We start from the raw sequence: 21,836 nt of genomic DNA on the forward strand, positions 1-21,836 counted from the left end.
GTTTCGCTCTTGTTGCCCAGGCTGGAGTGCAATGGCGCGATCTCGGTTCACCACAACCTCCACCTCCCAGGTTCAAGTGATTCTCCTGCCTCAGCCTCCTGAGTAGCTGAGATTACAGGCTTGTGCCACAACACCTGGCTAATTTTGTATTTTTAGTAGAGATAGGGTTTCTCCATGTTGGTCAGGCTAGTCTCAAACTCCTGACTTCAGGTGATCCACCCACCTCGACCTCCCAAAGTGCTAGGATTATAGGCATGAGCCACTGCGCTCAGCCAAGTTATCATATTTCTGCTGAATGAGCACAAGCATAGAGAATATAAGTTTGTCATCAGGACTTTTCCACTGTTTGATAATAAACAAATTATTTCTACATTTTATTCTTTTGACATATTTGGTTGTGCTAACTTAAAAGTAAAAAAATACACACATACACATACACACACACACACATATATTAAAATACACATACTTTTGTATGCAGTAAAAAATATAGTAAAAAGTATATATATAATTTTAAATATATACATATATACTTATATATACACACATATATACTTTTACATATATGAATAACTACCTTTTATATTAAATTTTGTTATGTATATTTAAGACATATGACATGGTATTATGACATACATATATAGAATACAATGGCGTTTAATAAAAGTAAAGATCATAGGATGATTTAATTATATATTACATTTTTAACAAATACTAAAACTAGTAATTCTGTGACTGACGAATATACATGAGAATTTCTGTTGAGGTATAAGGCATGGCTAAATGTCTATTTTGGAGTGAAAACAATGGAAGTTGGGTGAACCAATAGAGCCCATTTCCTCTAATAATAGAAGAGTACCTCACACGCCTTTAGTTTTCAAGCTCTTCTATTTGTGCTTCTCACACATGTGCAAAGAGAAACTTGGCCAAGGGTAAATGTACATTGCCAAAGATCAGAAGGCAATGACATCTCTATTTGTTTTTCTAGTCATTAATTATTTACACAGTGCACATGAATAAAGAAAGCTATTATTATTATTATTTTTTTTTTTTTTTTATTTTTTATTTTTTGAGATGGACTTTCGCTTTTGTTGCCCAGGCTGGAGTGCAGTGGCCTGATCTCGGCTCACGGCAACTTCACCTCCTGGGTCCAAGCGATTCTCTTGCCTCAGCCTCCCAAGTAGCTGGCATTACAGACATGTGCCACCAATCCTGGCTCATTTTGTAGTTTTAGTAGAGACAGGGCTTCTCCATGTTGGTCACACTGGTCTCGAACTCCCAACCTCAGGTGATCCGCCTGCCTCAGCCTCCCAAAGTGCTGGGATTACAGGCGTGAGCCACCATGCCAGGCCAGAAAGGTATTATTTTTAACAAGAATATAAATAACAAAAGTATAGCAGCTTAAACAGAAATAAGAGAAAATAATGTAATTATGCTCAATCTAAAACTGTGTATCATTTGTATAAATATATAAAGTCTTCTATGACCATGCTTAGTTAAGTTAAAGTTTCTAGAAAAACAAAAAGAGCTGGTATTAGCATTGTTTTTTTCCTAAATGCCCTACAGGACAAATTTTTCCCTTTTCAAGAAAACAATTTCAACTGACCTCTTTTTCATATAATTATGTCTAGATTCCCTTTTAAAAAATTTGTGTTCTGTATTGTAATAAAAAGTTACGTAAATGCTACAATTAAACACATTTTTAGGTTAGAATTTGGGGCCGTTTTACAAATAATATATATAATATATACGTTACAGAATTTTTTTTTTTTTTTTTTTTTTTTTTTTTTTTTTTTTTTTTTTTTTTTTTTTTTTTTTTGAGACGGAGTCTTGCTCTGTCCCCCACTCTGGAGTGCAGTGGCGTGATCTCGGCTCACTGCAAGCTCCGCCTCCCGGGTTCACGCCATTCTCCCGCCTCAGCCTCCCGAGTAGCTGCGACTACAGGCACCTGCCACCATGGCCAGCTAATTTTTTTTTTTTTTTTTGAGATGGAGTGTCGCTCTGTTGCCCAGGCTGGAGTGCAGTGGCACGATCTCAGCTCACTGCAAGCTCCGCCTCCCAGGTTCATGCCATTTTCCTGCCTCAGCCTCCCAAGTAGCTGGGACTACAGGTGGCCACCACCACGCCCGGCTAATTTTTCTGTATTTTTAGTAGAGACGGGGTTTCACCGTGTTCACCAGGATGGTCTCGATCTCCTGACCTCGTGATCTGCCTGCCTCGGCCTCCCAAAGTGCTGGGATTACAGGCATGCGCCACCGCGCCCGGCCATATTATAGAAGTTTTAAATTATAAACTTTATGAATATACAGACATGTTGAGATTCTGTTCAAGTATGGAGAGTTTCTGACTACAAAATTATAATCAAGAGCCCAAAAATGGAAGTCAGAGCCAATTATTTTAATGGGGATTTCCTAATACCATGGACATGATCTAAATGATGAAAAATACTCTAGCAACATTCTCATCATTTAGATGAAGAGGGTGATGTTTAATTTGGTTCAAAATAGTACTCATTTACTAAATGCATAATGCTATAAAAAGATCTTAATAAGTAAGGCCTGAAAGGAAACAAACTAAATGCCTACTAGAGAAATACGTTTTTCCTCCCTCCTCAGGTAAGAAGGTCTTTCTTTTACCTACCGTCTTGTGCTGAATTAATGACTGCTACTAGGCTGTAAGGTCCATCTCCTTTGTTGTTGAAGGCCTTGACTTTAACTTGAAATGCAGTGGAAGGGCTCATGGTTTCATCTTTATGGACATATCGGCCAGTATCAGGATTAGTAACTGTGACTTTTTTCCATTCTTCTCCATCAAATGGCTTAAATGCCACTATGTAACCAAAATTGTTGCCATAGTGGTATTCTCTTGACAAAGGCTAGATAGAAATTAAAAGATTGAGTAGGTTTTAGTAATACAGGTAACAGGGAGGAAATGCTATGGGGATAATGACACACACGGAGGCGTGCTCTTTGTAAAAACATACACAGTTCATACATTAGTGCTGGTTCCAAATGTCAGAGGAAAAACATGCTTAAACATGGGATAATCTTATTTACCAAATCGTAGCCTCGCTACTCCTAGAACACCTCAGGGGCCTCCCACTCCGGGCCTTTTTCCTTTCAGTTTCTTCTGCCTAGAATGTTCTCCTAGATGTTATGTGACTCCTCCCACCCCTTCACTTTCCCGAGGTAAAATCACCTCGATGTTTTCTCTGACCACAGGTTCTGCCACTGCAAGACTCCAACACAATGCTTCATGTCCCACACCCTACCTATTTTCTTTAACCCTAACAAAGTCTATACAATTTACTTATTTATCTACTTTATTGTCTCTCTCAACTACTAGAATACACGTTTTATGAAGGCAGCGTTTTTGTCAGTTTTGTTTTCCTCTTTATCCCTAGCACCTAGAACAGGGCTTCAAGTAATATGTATTAAAGGGATGAGCAAATGAATTTCATTAGAATTGAAAGGCAATGGTAAGAGAGTTATATAAGACTCTAGCCTAGAATATCTACCTTGTTATCGAAAAGAAACTGGTAAGAGGAATAAAAGTAGGTGACAAGGAAGAAGGGACAATATTGCACTCATTTGTAGGGGGATGGCTTTGGGTTTCTATCTCCAATTCTAAAGCAAGTGCTTGGTTTTTCATCATTTTCTCAAGGTTTCTTATCACTCATGTCAATTGCCTTATAAAGAAGTCTATGTCAGCCCTAATCACCTATTATTAATAAAAACTGACTTACAGCTACTTCTAGTGAGTACTTGTCAGTTAGCCTTTTTTGGCAATTTAGGTAAATGTGCACATTGTATATTTCCTTTTTTTTTTTTAACCAGAAAATCAAATTTAAGATGTCTTGAGGCAAAACCTTGAAGTAAATATAACACTATTGCTTGGACATACTTATATTAAATAGGAAGATATAGAAATGTGTAAAGGTCAAATGGTAGAAGCTGTATAGGTATGTGATTTTAGGTTATTAGATAGTATAGCCTAACATTTCTACAATAGTTTAAACATTTTTCTTATTGATAGTTCTCTACTTAGTTTTTGGAATTTAGAGTATAACAGAATCAGCTATGAAAATTTCAAAAATAACAACTCTCGGGCTCTATCTCCAGAAACTTGCATTTGAATCTTTGGAGGAGAATTTCCAATACTGAATTTTTTATAAGGCCCATCTTATTCTGTAGCAGATATCCACAGAATTTATAAAAATCAAGCCATAAGAGAAAGAGCGAAATGTTCTAATTTTTATAATATTTGCATTTTTTGGACATTTCATTGGCAGTAAAACTTAGAAATAAATATTTTAAGATTCAGATTAGCAGATTTTTTTTGCTAGATCTTGCTTTAAAATGTGATTTAAATGCTAAATATAGAAAATGACTACAAAGCACACAGTGAGTCAAGTTTTGCTAAACATTCACTTATTAAATAAATCCATTTGACCGATGAAAAGAATAAAACCTGTTATTTTTTCCACAGTCTTCAAAATCCTTTGGAGCCTAAATTGTGCTCTTTGACTATCTGCAGTGATTCAACACTAAGTGTATTTAATGAATAAATGAATCTGTATAAACCATGTTATCTGGATAAATGCCAGATGTCTAAGTCAGACAGTTTTGTCAGACAACTTTTCCCACCCGTCCCAATATCTTTCCTATTTCAAAAATCCAGCCAAGATGTATTGTTTTCTAGAGATTGTAGTCTCTGATACAGAACTCTTTGACTCATGAAACTGTAATAAAATGCTCTGGATACCTCAGTAACTAGTCCCATGGGTGACTTCTAAGACTGACCTATCATGCTAGATTACACCAGTGATCAAAGTAAGCTTCAAGTGAGGAGGCAGTCTCCAATTTAAAAATGGGTTTTGATACAAAGTTTGTAAATGGAATCTTTGGAATTTAGAATGTCCAGAGACAATGTTTAAAATTACAATTAGATTACCAGACTACAATGATCAAAGTATCTCTGGAATCAGACAGCTGAATGTTTAATCACCTAGGCTAACAGATCTTAGCATCCAGGATTCATTCTTGCATAGGAGCTACACACTTAGCCACAGTAAGCCAGATAAAATCTGATTTGCATTTAAGAAAAAAAATAGTAATATATTCTTGCTTGTACAGTAGGCATTCACTTTCATCTCAATTTATTTCAAGAAACAAAATGGGGTGGAAGTTAAATATAGATACAGCAACCTATAATATGTGCAACTCATCAATACTTACCGCCCATGTTATGGTCAGCTCTCTGTTTCTTCCACCTCCACCTCCTACATCTGAAGGAGCCACATTTGGTGCTGAAACAAACAAACAAATATATGCAAAACAACAACAAAAAGAGGGCCTGCATTTTTTTCCTGGTGTTAGAATTCTTATTCACCACAGAAACCACAAATGTTTTTCTTTTACTAGGAAAAACATACTGGACAAATGATCCACTCAATTATAATAACAATGGCTCACAGTAGCTGTAATAATCAGTTTTTCTGCCAAGATAAAAATTGATTTGGTGCCATAGGAAGTGTGCCCATTTCCCTCAGCAAAGGATAGTGAAGCAAATTTGCTTCCACATCTTTTTATTTTTTCTGTCCTTTCAGTTAGTATGATTTTGAAAGATTACATAGACTGTTGGGAAAAGATTTTGCCACTTTTACTTTTGAAGCCTATGAACTTCTAACAACTTAATGTTGTGTTAGTTTCATGCTTCATTCTACAAATAAATGTTAAGAAACCATGCATTTGTATTGGATAATGTTTCCCCAAACATCTAGAAATATTAGAAATCTAATATCGTCTCTTATGCTCTCACTTTCAATTCCCCAATTTTTTCTGAAACTGCGCCGTCAGTGACTCCAAAGTACTCTCTCCCCCGTTCTCTTATATCATCTTGTAGTATCAGTTTCCCTGCTAGAAAGACCCTTTGTAGTCTCTGATCTTAAAAATCTTTCTGTCATACTGCTTTCTTCTTAATCCCCAAGCCATCATATCCTTTTCTGCCACTGTACTGCATGGAAGAACTGATATATGGCTATTTTTTTTTTTTTGTACTTCACTCCATAATCACTTTTTAACAACCCACAATATATCCAATATAGGAGTTAAGAAGAAATCACTGAGGCAGAAAGTAAGGGTATGGGAGTCCTTGGTAAGGCTTTGCTTTTTAATGAAAAGCAGCCCCAAATCATTTTCTAAGAAAGAGCAGCCTGTAAAGTCGAGCTGCAGACATAAACAAGCAAGCTGGGAGCTTGAACGGGTGAATGCCGGCAGGAACTACGGACTACACATGTTCAAGATGGCGGCTCCATCTTCCCTTTTCTTTCTCAGTCACATGTACAGTAAGAAGCAGACAAGATGTCACTGATCAACTGGAAAGCCTATTTGCATAATAAGATTAGGGTACAGTGACCATCCTTCCCCACGCACTATGTAAATATCATACCTGATCAAATCAATCTGTGAGCCCTATGTAAATCAGACACCACCTCCTCAAACCTGACTATAAAATCCAGTGCATTCAACGCCAGCCAGTCTTTTCTGCTTGGGGACTCCTCTCCCTCTACAGAAAGAGAGCTGTTTCTCTTTCACTTCTCTTCTGCCTATTAAACCTCCACTCCTAAACTCCTTGTGTGTGTCCATGTCCTAAGTTTTCCTGGTGTGAGATGATGAATCCCAGGGTATATACCCCAGACAACATAGCCATTTCATATCGGGGACCTCATCCAGGATACCAGCGTACAACATTAATTGAAACAATGAGTAGAGGAGCAGACTCCAACTCTGTCCTTTCATTCCGAGGCTATTGGCCTCCATTTAAGAACCAAATCAAACCAAATACTGGACCCCCTTCAGCCATAAAATAATTAGCGTGGCTGCCAGCCATATAAGACTTGGGGGACAGGCTTACTGGGGAGAACATGGAGAACCCATGGGTTGCTTGGCATATTGGCCATGTTTGAACCAGCTTCCTTTCATGGAGTACTTAGCTGTCATGTGGGGCTGGAAGAAGTCCTGGAGCAACTGAGGATTTCTGGCTGGGGCTACCCCTGGTGTTATCCAAAGGCTACTGGACTGACCCCAGCCTCTGTCCCCCCGATGGGCTATTGGCCACAAGATCTCCAACTTTCCTATCATAATTTATTTCTTTCCTGTTGGCAACTGTCATAACTCTTATCCTCTCTGTGTATGCAATGTGTGGGAAGATTTACAGTTCAGGGAAGGAATCCTGCTTGGCAAGATCAGAGAATGTCATAGTAAATGGGCATATAGCTCAAGGGAAGGTGTTTTTGTGATGTTCTAGGAACAGAGGGTACCCCCAGTGAGCATCTCTCCCTGCCCTTGTTCTAGAGAGCACATGGCATTTCCAGGTCTCTCTCTCTGCCCTTGATCTGGAGAGCACATGGCATGTCAAGGTCACTCTGCCCTTGGTCTGGAGAGCACATGGCATCTCAAAGTCAGCAGCACCACCTAGTGGAATAGGAATCCTCTCCTTTACCCAAGCACTCTAGCTTCCCAATTCTCTCCCCTTTTTATGCCTCTCTACTAGAAACCAGGCTTTATGCTGTTTCTGTGAATGGGAAAACTCTGCCTTCAGCAATTAGGAGTAAAATGTCCTCCAAAACCAAATTTTAGTCTTAATACTGTCCTTCCTTCAGGAAAATGGCCATTTGGTCCCTACATTCTTTTAAGATACCTATTCTGCCTCCAATTAGAATGGTACTTAATTAGTAAGGGGATTTTAAGTCAGAAGTTAACTGGAACGATTCTCTAAGGGTAAACACTTTAGCGTGGGCCATAATAGCAGGATATAGAGCTCAAACCAGCATGCTTCCTCCATTAAGGAGGTGAGTGCAACAATTGCCCAAATGCAACTGTTACATAGTCTTTCCCAAGATCCATTTTTCAGAGAGCCCCAAAGGCCAGACAAGTCTAGGCAGAGGACTAGAGTTGCATGGGTGAGGGTGACTAAAACCCACCACTTAGTTCCTCTGGTTCCATGGCTGGGGAAGCCACACCTGCAACCATGGGCAGCACATTTAACAAGGTGCCAGGATGCCAGGAACCATGGAGAGAAAACAACAGGGGGACACCCCCACTGTCTTTCTCCCACCCTGGATCACATCAAAAGGAAGGAGACTAAAGGGATGCCTTTTTTTCCTTCTCTTTATCATCTAAGGCCTGTACTCCTCTGGAGTGCATTCTGAAGCACAGGGACTCCTTTGATCCTGAGACTTTGAAGAAAAAATGGCTCATTTTCTTTTGCACAAGGGCATGGCCTTCTTACTAGACCTTTGCAAGTGTAGCAATCATATCAGGCAGGCCCAAAGGGAATGATTCCCTAAGACTAGAAAAGCAACTTCCAGAGGAGCCATCTGAGAATCCCCGTTATTTGGGGTCACCTCAAGTTCCCATCTCATTACAGAATCTTAGGCAAATAAAGGAAGATTTAGGCCAATTTTCTGACGATCCTGACAGGTATATAGAACCCTTCCAAAACTTAACTCAAGTGTTTCACCACACATGGAGAGAAGTTTTGCTGCTCTTAAGCCAAATCCTAACCACGGTGGAAAAGCAGGCAGTTCTGCAGGCAGCAGAAAATTCTGGAGATGAACAACATGTCTCCTGTGGTAGATTAAAAAGGAAAAAGGAGATAAGGAAGGCAGAGAAATAATGGAAACACCATTCCTGATAGGAAGGGAATCAGTTCCTCTAAAAAAAAAAAAAAACCCTAATTGGAACACCAGTGATGCCACAGATGGATGGAAAAGGAAACACCATTTAATGTACATATTGGAGGGCCTATGAAGAGCTAGGGCAAAATATATTAATTACTCTATACTTTCCAAGATAGACCAAAACCAGATGAGAATCCTTCAGCCTTTATGGAAAGACTGATAGGCACTCATAAAACATACCTTTATCCCCTGAATCAGTCAAGGACAGCTCATCCTAAGGGACAAGTTTATTAAAAAGGCACCTCCCAATATTAGAAGGAAAATACAGAAGGAGGCTATAGCATCAGATAGCATCTTGGAGAACCTCCTAAGGGTGACCACTTTGGTGTTTTATAATAGGGACCAGGAGGAGGAGATCCAGGAGAAAGAGAGGAAGCAAAAGAGAAGGACAGAGGCACTAATAGCTGCTCTGCAGACATACAAAGCCCAGGATCCCTGATGTACATCTGCTAGTTTCTATAGGTGCAGCAAGTCAGGGCACTTTAAGAAAGAGTGCCCAGGCAGCAAGAAAAAACCACCTTAACCTTGTCTAGCCTGTGGAAGGAACGATTGGAAGTCGGACTGCCCCCGGAGATGAAGGTCACCGGGTTCCAAACCAGTCTCACAGGTGGTCCAACAGGATTGATGGGTGCCGGAGCTCCAGTGGCTCAAACCAACATACAGCACAGGAGCCCTGGGTGGTTCTGGAAATTGAAGGAAGGTAGATCTCCTTGTGAACACTAGAGCCAGTCTCTCTCTCTCTTCTCCTCTCTAATCCAGGCCTCCCCTCTTTCTGTAGCATGACCAGGCATCACAGGGCATTTCAGGAAAAAGTCTAATTCAATATTTTTCACAACCCCTTAGGTTGCAGATGGGGAAACCTATTATTTACACATGCTTTTTTAATCATGCCAAAAAGTTCCACTCCTTTATTAGGTAGAGATATTTTACTTACACACAGACCAGCATCCTTATAGCCCCAGGAAAAACTCTTTGTCACCCCCTGGTAGAAGCTAATATCAATCCAGAAGTGTGGGCAACTCAAGGAACAATAAGTTGAGCTGTAACTGCTAGGCCAGTCCAGATCCATCTTAAGGATCCCACTTCTTTTCCTAACCAGAAACAATATCCACTGAAGCCAGAGGCTAGGAAAGGGCTAGAAGCCATTATTAATAACCTGAAGATGCAGGGCCTCTTCAAAACCTGAAGCAGCCCATTTAACACCTCAATGTTAGGATCACATAAAACTCAATGGGGAATGAAGACTACTTCAGGACTTCCATCTCATTAAGGCCATAGTCACAGCCTTTCCATAGGAAGGGCCTTCAATCTGTATGTATCAGAAAGGAAGGAAATGACCCTGGGAGTTTTAACACAGGTCTGTGGACCAGCTCAACAGCCAGTGGGTTACCTGAGTAAGGAACTTAATTTGGTGGTTAAAGGATGGCCAGCACGCCCCTGATCCATTGCTGCAGTGGCCCTACTGGTCCCAGAAGCCTCCAAATTAACCCTGGGAAATGACATGACTATTTATACCCCATATAATGTGGTGAGATTACTGTCCTGTAAGCAAAGCCTTTCGTTAACAGACAGCAGGCTTCTTAAATATCAAGCCCTACTATCAGAGGGTTCCACCATCCAGTTAAAAACTTGTTTTTGCTTAAGCCCAGTCACCTTTCTCCCCAAGGGAACTGGAGGACCTGAATATGACTGTGAACAAGTTGTGGTACAGACCTATGCAGCCAGGGAAGATCTCAGGGAAACTCCCCTAGAAAATCCAGATTGGACCCTCTTCATGGACAGAGGCTCCTTTACAGAGCAAGGAGTAAAGAAGGCAGGATATGCAGTAGTCACTCTGAATGTTATTGAAAGTGTGTCTCTCACTCCAGGCATAAGTGCTCAACCAGCTGAACTGAGAGCTCTTACAAGAGCACTTGAGTTAAGCAAGGTAAAAGTAGCTAACATTTACACTGACTCCAAATATGCTTTTTTAGTTCTCCATGCTCATGCTACCATTTGGTGCAAAGAAGGTTATAAAGGAAAGAGATTTTATATAAGAAGGGATCTTGTATGAGAAATACTTGTCCTAAAGAAAATAGCTAGTTGTTTAAAAGACAGATGTTTAGGACAAGTCAGAAGGTTTAAGCATGTCATAGATGGTTCATGGAAGTCATGAAAGGATTAGAAGGATGGTAAATACATGTCCTAAAAAGAATAGTGGATTGTTTAAAAAGGATGCTTAGGACAAGCCAGAAAGTTTAAGCATGTCATAGATAGTTGGTGGAAGCTGTGAAGGAATTAATTGCAGGAAAGATTTAGCTAGGGTTAACACTAAAATTACACTAGCCACCCAATAACATATTTCTCCCAATCATATTGCAAGTTATAAAAGATGACCTAGACCAGAAATTATCCCCTAATGGCAAAGCAAGGGGGGAATATATGTTTTTCTCAAAGAAAAAAAAATGTTGCTTTTATATCTACACTTCTGGTAAAGTACAGCAACATTTGGTAGAAGCAAACCAGTATTTCATTTCATCAAAATGACTGACAGGTAACAAACCCTACTGTTATGATTGTGGCCTATAGTACCTCCACTAATAGTGGCAATCTTAATACTCATATTCGAACTAACATTCATCTCTTCTCATTTAGAAACAATCAAACTCCAAATGGTACTGCAGACAGAACCATACATGGACATGCCTTTCTTCCAAGGACCCTTAGATTGACCCCAGGAGGAGCCATAGCTGCTGTTCCCCACACAATGCCCCTTTATAGGAGGAAGTTGCCAGAAAGAGTCATCATTCAAATGACCACTAACAGCAATTAGGGTTACCACTCCAGAGTGGGGAACGATATAGAAGTTAAGAAATCACTTAGGCAGAAAGTAACTGAATGAGAGTCCTTGGTAAGGCTTTGCTTTTTATTGAAAGGCAGCCACAAATCACTTTCTAACAAAGAGCAGCCTGTAAAGTTGAGCTGCAGACATAAACAAGCAAGCTGGGAGCTTGCATGGGTGAATGCTGGCAGGAAGTAAGGACTAGACATGTTCAAGATGGTCCATCTTCTCTTCCCTTTGTCAGCCAAGTGTACAGTGAGAAGCAGAGAAGATGGCACCAGTCAACTGGAAAGCCCATTTGCATGCTAACATTAGAGTGGGACAACCAACCTTCCTCATGCATTATGTGAACGTCATACCTGATCAAACCAATCTGTGAGCCCTATGTAAATCAGGCACCACCTCCTCAAACCTGACTATAAAATTCGGCACATTAACTGACAGCCAGTCTTTTCCACTGAGGGACCCCTCTCTCTCTATAGAGAAAACTGTTTCTCTTTCACTTCTCTTCTGCCTATTAAACCTCTGCTGCTAAACTCCTCGTGTGAGTCCATGTCCTAAATTTTCCTGGTGCAAGATGACAAACCCCAGGGTATATACCCCAGGTGATATAGCTGCTTCATATCCATTTCTTTAAATAACTGAAATTTCTCTTTAAAAACACACAAAACTGCTTTGAACTGCCAAGTCCAATGGCCTCTTCATTGATTCTCTCCAAGTTTTTCTCTCTCCTTGAAACTCCTTCAGGTAAGCACTGTACCTTATTGGATTTGTATGCTTAGCACCTAACTGGCCTTGTACAGATGAATAAAGTATTCATTGTTTGTTCCTGCAATCTGGGCACCACCCAGCTACCCAGCCATCTGGATGAAGTCCATGTTTCTATAGAGGACATACCTTTTCCCATGCAAATGCTTTGACTCAGTCTGACATACCATCCACAAATCTGTTAACATTTCAAAGAGATGAAATATTAGTCCCCAAATGCCCTCCCATTTTGGAATAGCCACATCTTCCTTAGAGTGCTGAAAGCAAGGTATCGTTTTACTGAATTGTAGCTCCTAATAATTATGATTCAAAGATACCTACATGAAAACTTCTGATATTATCTATGTAAATTCTTTGGTGAAGTATGTACATTAATTGCACAGAAACAAATAAAACTATATGCAGAACTATATGGTGGATCACACCTGCTTAGGGGACACAGAGAAGACATCCAGACTTTTCCCACCAGCACCCAGCCCCTGAGCTAATACCACCTCCAGCATGCCCACACACAGTCTCCAGCAGGGGTCCTCTGCTCCCGCCCCCAGCTGTGTTGCCTCTGCCACTGTGGTGAACACCTGCAGGGAGGCAGACACCCCAGCACTTGTTAGCACTCTGCTACAGCTGCTACACTTTAGCCCTCCCTTCCAGTGCAGTGGATTCCAAACCTTGAGGAGCCAGAGGACAAAGTCAGGGCCCAATACGAGTCCCCCAGAGTTATAGCATGCAGTCCAGGAATTGGGAGGTGAATGTTGGCCCCATAAAATCTTGCAGAAGCTAGTCGACTGAATCTACCTTATACCACAATCAAACCCTCAAGGTCATCAAATAGGATAAAAGAGAAAAAAAATCAAAGGTCGTCAATTTCAAAGCTTAAAGGTAGATAAGCCCACAAAGATGAAAAAGAATCCTCTGAGAAGGCTTAAAATTGAAAAAGCCAGAGTGCCTCGTTTCCTCCAAATGATGGAATCACCTCTCCAGCAAAGGTTTTGAACTGGGCTCAGATGGCTGGATTCACAGAAATAGAATACAGAATATCCACAGGAATGAAGATTACTGAGCTACAGTATACTGTAACCCAAGGTAAGGAAGCTAAAAATAATTATAAAACAATGAAGGAACTGACAGAAAAAATAGTTTAGAAAAGAATGTAACCAACCTGATAGAGCTAAAAGACACACTACAAGAATTTCATAATGCAATCACAAGTATCAACAGCAGAATAGACCAAGCAGAGGAAATAATCTCAGAGCTTGAAGACTGGCTTTCTGAAATAAGACAGTCAGACAAGAATAGAGAAAAAAGAATAAAAAGGAATGAAAAAAATTCAAAAAATATGTGACTGAATCTGCAACTCATTGGTGTCCCTGGAAAAGAAGATGGGAAGAATGGAACTAACTTGGAAACCATATTTCAGGATATCATCCAGGAGAACTTCCCCAACCTAACTAGCGAGGCCGATATTCAAACTCAGAAAACGCAGAGAACCACAGTAAGGTCCTTCACAAGAAGATCATCCCCAAGACACATAATCGTCATATTTTTAAAGATTGAAATGAAAGAAAAAATGCTAAAGACAGCTAGAGAGAAAGGTCAGATCAACTACAAAGGAAGCCAATCAGACTAAAAATGGACCTTTCAGCAGAAGCCCTACAAGCCAGAAGAGATTTGGGGCCAATATTCAACATTCTTACAGAAAAGAAATTCCAAACCAGAATTCTATATCTAGCCAAACTAAGCTTCATAAGCCAAGGAGAAATAAGATCCTTTTCAGATAAGCAAACACTGAAGGAATTTATTACCACCAGACCTGCCTTACAAGAGCTCCTGAAGGAATCACTAAATATGGAAAGGAAAGACCATCACCAGACACCACAAAAACACACTGAATTACACAGACCAGTGACACTATAAAGCAACCACATAAACAAGTCTGCAAAATAACCAGCTAACGTCATAATGACAGTGTAAAATCCACACATATCAACAGTGACCTTAAATGTAAATGACTAAATGCCCCAATTAAAACACACAAAGTGGCAAGCTGGATAAAGAACCAAGACCCATTGGTATGTTGTCTTCAAGAGATCCATCTCACATGCAATGACACTCATAGCCTCAAAATAAAGGGATGAAGAAAAATCCACCAAGCAAATGGAAAACAGTAAAAAGTAGGGTTTGCAATCCTAGTTTCTGACAAAACAGACTTTAAACCAATAAAGATCAAAAAAGTCAAAGAAGGGAATTACATAATGGTAAAGGGTTCAATTCAACAAGAAAATCTAACTATACTAAATATGTATACACCCAAGACAGGAGCACCCAGATTCATAAAGCAAATTCTTAGAGAGCTTTAAAGAGACTCAGACTCCCACATAATAATGAGTCTTTAACACCTCACTGACAGTATTGGACAGATCATCAAGATGGAAAATTAACAAAGATAATCAGGACCTGAACTCAGCATTGGATCAAATGGACCTGATAGATACCTACAGAACTCTCCACCCCAAAATAACAGAATATATATTCTTCTCATTGCCACATGGCACATGCTCAAGAATTGAGCACATAATTGGAAATAAAACACTCCTCAGAAAATGCAAAAGAAATGAAATAATAAGAAACAATCTCTTGGACCACAGCAAAATCAAATTAGAAATCAAGAATGAAATTCACTCAACACCATACAATCACATGAAAATTGAATAACTGCTCCTGAAAGATATTTGGGTAAATAATAAAATTAAAGCAGAAATCAAGAAGATATTTGAAACGAATGAAAACAAAGATACAACATACCAGAATCTCTGGGACACAGCTAATGCAGTGTTAAGAGGAAAATTCATAGCACTAAATGCCCAATCAAAAAGTTAGAAAGATCTCAAGTTAAAAACCTAAAATCACAACTAAAAAAACTAGAAAACAAAGAGCAAACAAATCCTAAAGCTAGTAGAAGACAAGAAGTAACCAAAGTCACAGCTCAACTGAAGAAGTTTGAGACACAAAATTTCATTCAAAAGATTAACAAATCTAGGAGCTGGTGCTTTGGAAAAAAAATAAAATAGACTGCTAACTAGACTAATGAAGAAAAGAGAGAGGATTCAAATAAACACAATCAGAAATGACAAGAAATGACAATGATATTACCACTTAACCCACGGAAATATAAGAAACCACCAGAGGATATTATGAACACCTCTATACACGTAAACTAGAAAATCTTGAAGAAGTGGATAAATTCCTGGATACATACACTCTCCCAAGGTTAAACAAGGAAGAAATTGAATCCCTGAACAGACCAATAATGAGCTCTAAAATTGAGTTAGTAATAAATAGCCAACTAACCAAAAAAAAAAAAAAAAGCCCAGGACCAGATGGTTTCACAGCTGAATTCTACCAAATGTACAAAGAAGAGCTGGTACCATTCCTGCTGAAACTATTCCAAAAAATTGAGGAGGAGGGACTCCACCTTAACTCATTCTATGAGACTAGCATCATCCTGATACCAAAACCAGGCAGAAATACAACAAAAAGGAAACCTTCAGGCCAATATCCTTGATGAACATCAATGAAAAAATCCTCAAAAAAAATAACTGGCAAACCAAATCCAGCAGCACATCAAAAAGCTCATCCATGGCAATCAAGTAGACTTTATCTTTTGGAAGCAAGGCTTGTTTAACATATGCAAATCAGTAAATGTGATTCATCACATAAACAGAATTAAAGACAAAAACCACATGATTAAATCAATAGATACAGAAAAGGCTTTTGATAAAATTCAACACCCCGTCATGTAAAAACTGTCAATATACTAGGTATTGAAGGAACATACCTCAAAATAATAGCAGCTATCTGTGACAAACCCGGAGCCAACATCATACTGAATGGGCAGAAGCTGGAATCATTCACCTTGAAAACTGGCACAAGACCAGGATACCATCTTTCACTTCTCCTGGTCAACACAGTATTGGAAGTCCTAGCCAGGGCAATCAGGCAATAGAAATAAAGGACATACACATAGGAAGAGAGGATGTCAAGCCATATCAGTTTGCAGATGACATGATCCTATATGCAGAAAACCCATGGCCAGGTGCAGCGGCTCATGCCTGTAATCCCAGCACTTTGGGAGGCCGAGGCAGGTGGATCACGAGGTCAGGAGATCGAGACCACGCTGGCTAACATGGTGAAACCCCATCTCTACTAAAAATACAAAAAATTAGCTGAGCGTGGTGGTAGGCACCTGTGGTCCCAGCTACTCAGGAGGCCGAGGCAGGAGAATGGCGTGAAACCGGGAGGCAAAGGTTGCAGTGAGCGGAGATTGTGCCACTGCACTCCAGCCTGGGCAACAGAGCGAGACTCCATCTCAAAAAAAAAAAAAAAAAAAAAGAAACCCTATAGTCTCAGCCCAAAAGCTTCTTAAGCTGATAAACAACTTCAGCAAAGTCTCAAGATACAAAATCAATGTGGGAAAATCTCTAGCATTCCTATACACCAACAACAGTCATGCCAAGAACCAAATGAGGAATGCAATCCAATTTATAATTTCCACAAAAAGAATAAAATACCTAGGAATGCAGACAACTAGGGAGATGAATATCTCTACAAGGAGAACTACAAACCACTGCTCAAACAAATCAGAGATGATACAAACAAATGGAAAAACATTCCATGCTCGTGGATAGAAAGCATCAATATCATAAAAATGGCCATACTGCCCAAAGCAATTTATAGATTCAATGCTATTCCTATTAAATTACCATTGAGATTCTTCACAGAACTAGAAAAGACTCTTTTAAAATTCATATGGAACCAGAAAAAAAAAAAAGAGCCCAAATAGCCAAAGCAAACCCTAAGTAAAAAGGACAAAGCTGGAGGCATCACACTGCCCGACTTTATTCTACAGGGCTATGGTAATCGAAAAAAACATGGTACTGGTACACAGAAACAGACACATAGACCAATGAAACAGAATAGAGAACCCAGAAATAAGGTCACACACTTACAGCTATCTGATTTTTGAAAAAGCTGACAAAAACAAGAAATGGGGATAGGACACCGTATTCAATAAATGGTGTTGGGATAACTGGCAAGCCATATGCAGAAGATTGAAATTGGACCCCTTCCTTACACTGTATATGAAAATGAACTCAAGATGAATTGAAGACATAAATGTAAAATCTCAAACTATAAAAACCCTGGAGGACAACTTAGGCAATACCAGTCAGGACATAGGAATGGGCAAAGATTTCAGAAGATAGGAATGGGCAAAGATTTCATGATGAAGATGCCAAAAGCAATTGTAACAATAGCAAAAATTGGCAAATTAGATCTAATTAAACTAAAGAGCTTCTGCACAGCAAAGGAAACTACAACAGAGTGAACAGACAACCTAGAGAATGGGAAAAAATTTTTGCAAACTATGCATCTGACAAAAGTCTAATTAATATCCAGCAGCTATAAAGAATTTAAATTTACAAGAAAAAACAACCCCATTAAAAAGTGGGCAAAGGTCATGAATAGACACTTTTCAAAAGAAGACACACATATGGCCAACAATCATATGAAAAACGCTCCACATAATGATCATTAGAGAAAGGCAAATCAAAACCATAATGAGATACTATCTCACATTAGTCAGAATGGATATTATTAAAAAGTCAAAAAATAACAGATGCTGGCAAAGTTGTGGAGAAAAAGGGAACACTTATACACTATTGTGGAAGACAGTGTGTCAGTTCCTGAAAGACCTGAAAACATAAATACCATTCGACCTAGCAATCCAATTACTGAGTATATACCCAAAAGAATACAAATTGCTCTATTCTAAAGACCCATGCATGAGTATTCATTGCAGCACTATTCACAATAGCAATGACATGGAATCAGCCTAAATGCCCATCAGTGATAGACTTCATAAAGAAAATGTGGTACATACACACCATGGAATACTATGCAGCCATAAAAAAGAACAAGACCATGTACTTTGCAGGGACATGGACAGAGCAGGAAGTCATCATCCTTAGCAAATTAGTGCAAGAACAGAAAACCAAATACTGCATGCTCTCACTTATAAGTGGAGGCTAAATGATGAGAACACCTGGACACATAAAAGGGAACAACACATACTGGGGCGTATTGAAGAGTAGAGGGTGGAAGTTGGGAGAGAATCAGGAAAAGCAACTAATGGGTACTATGCTTAATATCTAGTTAACAAAATAATCTGTACAACTAACCCCCATGACAGAAGTTTACATTATATAATAAACCTACACATGTACCTCTTAACTTAAAATTAAAAAAAACAAAAAAATTAAAACTATATGATTATTTCGTTTCCCCATAGAGAAATTATTAATAATATGAAGTTTGAGAGATTTTATTTTACTATTCAACTGTGATCACATGACTGTTAGAAAATGAAACTGACTACACAGGGTTAAAAAATAAATAATTTGTAGCACTTTAGATAGAATATATATTAAGAGCTGGAGTATTAAAATAACTTCTAGGAACTCTTTTACCCCTATAACTCATATTCTGAAGTTAAAACTTTTCATGCTATAGGAAAACAAAAAGTAAGTTGTCCTATAATCAAACAATAAGGGTGTTTAAGTACAAGTATAGTAGTCACAGGCAAATAATTTCAAAAATAACTCTAAAATATTATACTGCAATTTGTTGAATCAAATATTGCCTTCCTTAGGACAAGTATTATTTGTTAAAGCATTTTACTGAAATGTTTTTCATTATAATCAATATTAGCCTTTTTATTTGGAACAGACCTAAAAATGGAGTATGTTTAAATTAGATTGAATATCTCTTTCCATTTTATCATGTTTCTTTTAAGCACTTTGTAACATATTTTCAAGACTGATTTGCTCTTCAGAGATCATTCACTGAGCTCAGTCCATGGAAAATGGGACATAAACAAAAGCACAGAAGAGGCCGGACATGGTAGCTCACATCTGTAGTCTAGCACTTTGGGAGGCTGGGGCGGGCGGATCACGAGGTCAGGAGATCGAGACCACCCTGGCTAACACAGTGAAACCCCATCTCTACTAAAAATACAAAAACAAAACTAGCTGGGCGTGGTGGTGAGCGCCTGTAGTCCCAGCTACTTGGAAGGCTGAGGCAGGAGAATGGCGTGAACCTGGGAGGCAGAGCTTGCTGTGAGCCGAGATCGCGCCACTGCACTCCAGCCTGGGCAACAGAGCGAGATGCTGTCTCAAAAAAAAAAAAAAAAAAAAAAAAAAAAAGCACAGAAGAACAGTAACTGCTTCTCTTAATAAAGTGTTTTTATATCTTACTTGGATTATCGATTTAATTTCTCTCATTTAGCTTTGAATGTTCAATTGTAGCCTTAGCATATTAGAAAATGTTTTTCACAGGTGGAATTGACACATAACCTACATACTTAACATGAATCTGAGAATAGAGGAGTTAGGTGCTCTATTTGCACTCAGCCCTGCAGAAATGGGGACTTGGCCAAAGCGTGATTTGTTTCAGGGAAGTAAATCACCCTAAGTACAAGGAAGCTTAAGTTTAGGCTCCAGTGCACTTAACAGAAAACAAACTAGACATTCTTTACACAATAAATCATTAAAAAGAATGTAAACTATTATTCAGAAAAATTATTGAATTATTAATCATTTATTAACAACATATATAATTTTACTGTGAATGGTTAAAAATAGTGAGCTGCTTTAACTTGTCCTTTTGTCTTAATTTCTATTTAATAGTAATTCCCTTATGATGCTTATAAGAGTGCTTCTGTATTTCAGTCATAGATCTAAAAATTTTTTTTAAAGAAAATCAAGCCAATGCCATGACTATTCTTTCCCATGAAAAGAAATTAATGCTGCCAATTTTCCTTTCAGATCTGAATGCTTAAATAATTTGCATATAAGTATCTCTTTGGGCTTTGATGTTTTATTTAAGAATGTACAAATTGGCTTGCGACAAATCCTAAATTATAAAAATTATAAAGCATATGAAGGTAAGCTCTTGATTGAAAACATATTGACTACTTTAATTCTTGTTAATTATAACTTTAACTTATACAGTCATTTTTATAGATGAAAAGTTAATCATGAATGTAACTTTTTACTTTAACTTGCATCAGAATTTCATGGTGATTTAATACAATTTTTTTTAGTAAGAGATTCAACATGGTTATGTAAATAGTGCTCTAGTTTGGAAAACCAAAAGGACTGAAGTCTAACACCTGCATTAATTCTATATTTATACATACATTCTTTTTTATTATTATACTTTAAGCACTTAAGTATATAATTCTGAAGAGCTATTAATAAAATCAAATGAAGTATATAATATTTTAATATTAAAATGAGAATAGTTCTTTGCAACTCTTATGAGCGCTTGCTCTGATAGAGGAGTGGATTGCTAACACCCCTAATATAATCTACCATGTTAAAATGATGTTCCCATTGTAGGTTAAAAAGATGGAGGGACACAGATAGTTATGTCTCATCAGATGGAAATTGTAGGTTTGTTTATTGTTATAGGCCTTGTTTTCAAACAAGAAATTTAAATAGGTGAAGCCGAATGAGTTTTTAGTTGCACAATGAAATGATAATCTAAGAATAAGTCAGTTGGGGAAAATGTTTGGATGGGCAGAAAAGAATTCTTTACATTAAAATTATAATTATCCACAGTAAAATTCTTATGAAGAATCCAAACCAATTACAGACTATTTGTTTAAATTAAGTTAAAAAATGAACGCTTTCTTCTTTCATCAGTATACGGACAATAGCATCGAATGTATATGTTAAACTTGTTTTCAATCATCAAAACACAATGTATTTGGCAGTAGATTCTTCTAAATTATAATATGCAAATCTATTGTTGCCTTGATCACTCCTTTTTTTTCCATCATCCTCAATTAACTTCCAATAGCCCCAATCATCATCTTACCCTCCTGGTTTCTACTTTTTATCTTCTACAAACATTTCTGAGTACCAACTATGGACATTGTGTTGTGTGAAGCACTAAAGATAACAATATGAATAAAATCAGATTCCAGTACTGGATATGCTTTTCTCATAGTGGTAAAAAATAAATATGTACAACTAGTTTTAATTCGATGTGTTAAATATAAAAGTTTGCTGAATGAATGATCTCAGCTTAATAATAGACACATCTAGAACTTAGAAGTTATTTTCATATACTACATCTAATTGGATACCCAGATCAGCCCTTTGAAGTAGGTTAATGGAGAATTGGCATTATCCCCTCTCTTAATAGGAAAGGCAAATGTGTCCCGAATACACTAATTAACTTGCCCAGGTTATACTGCTTACATGTGGAGAAGCTGCCATCTTTAATTCAGGTCTTCAGATGGCTTAAAAATCTATCCTCTTTGCTTCTTTTAAAGATGTATCTATTTAAGTATTAATGACAGCAACTAACATCACATAGTACCTTACCAGCTAAAAAATATTTTCTTAGTTCTATTCTTCTCTTTTATCAAATATGTGTAAA

At 38.2% G+C, this 21,836-nt stretch overlaps 1 protein-coding gene across 2 annotated transcripts in view; it reads right to left on the bottom strand.

Moving 5' to 3' along the window:
- Positions 1-21,836, bottom strand: part of CNTN1 (contactin 1) — a 164,595-nt gene that overhangs the window by 52,391 nt on the left and 90,368 nt on the right. For both annotated transcript variants that reach the window (XM_509005.9, XM_016923638.4), the window contains 2 exons: positions 5,238-5,308; positions 2,641-2,875 (listed from right to left, as the gene is read on the bottom strand). In XM_509005.9, coding sequence (XP_509005.2) covers positions 2,641-2,875; positions 5,238-5,308 — 306 coding nt within the window. The remainder of the gene's footprint in view (positions 1-2,640; positions 2,876-5,237; positions 5,309-21,836) is intronic.

This window comes from Pan troglodytes, chromosome 10, assembly GCF_028858775.2.
Source record: "Pan troglodytes isolate AG18354 chromosome 10, NHGRI_mPanTro3-v2.0_pri, whole genome shotgun sequence".
NCBI classification, from domain to species: Eukaryota; Metazoa; Chordata; class Mammalia; order Primates; family Hominidae; genus Pan; species Pan troglodytes.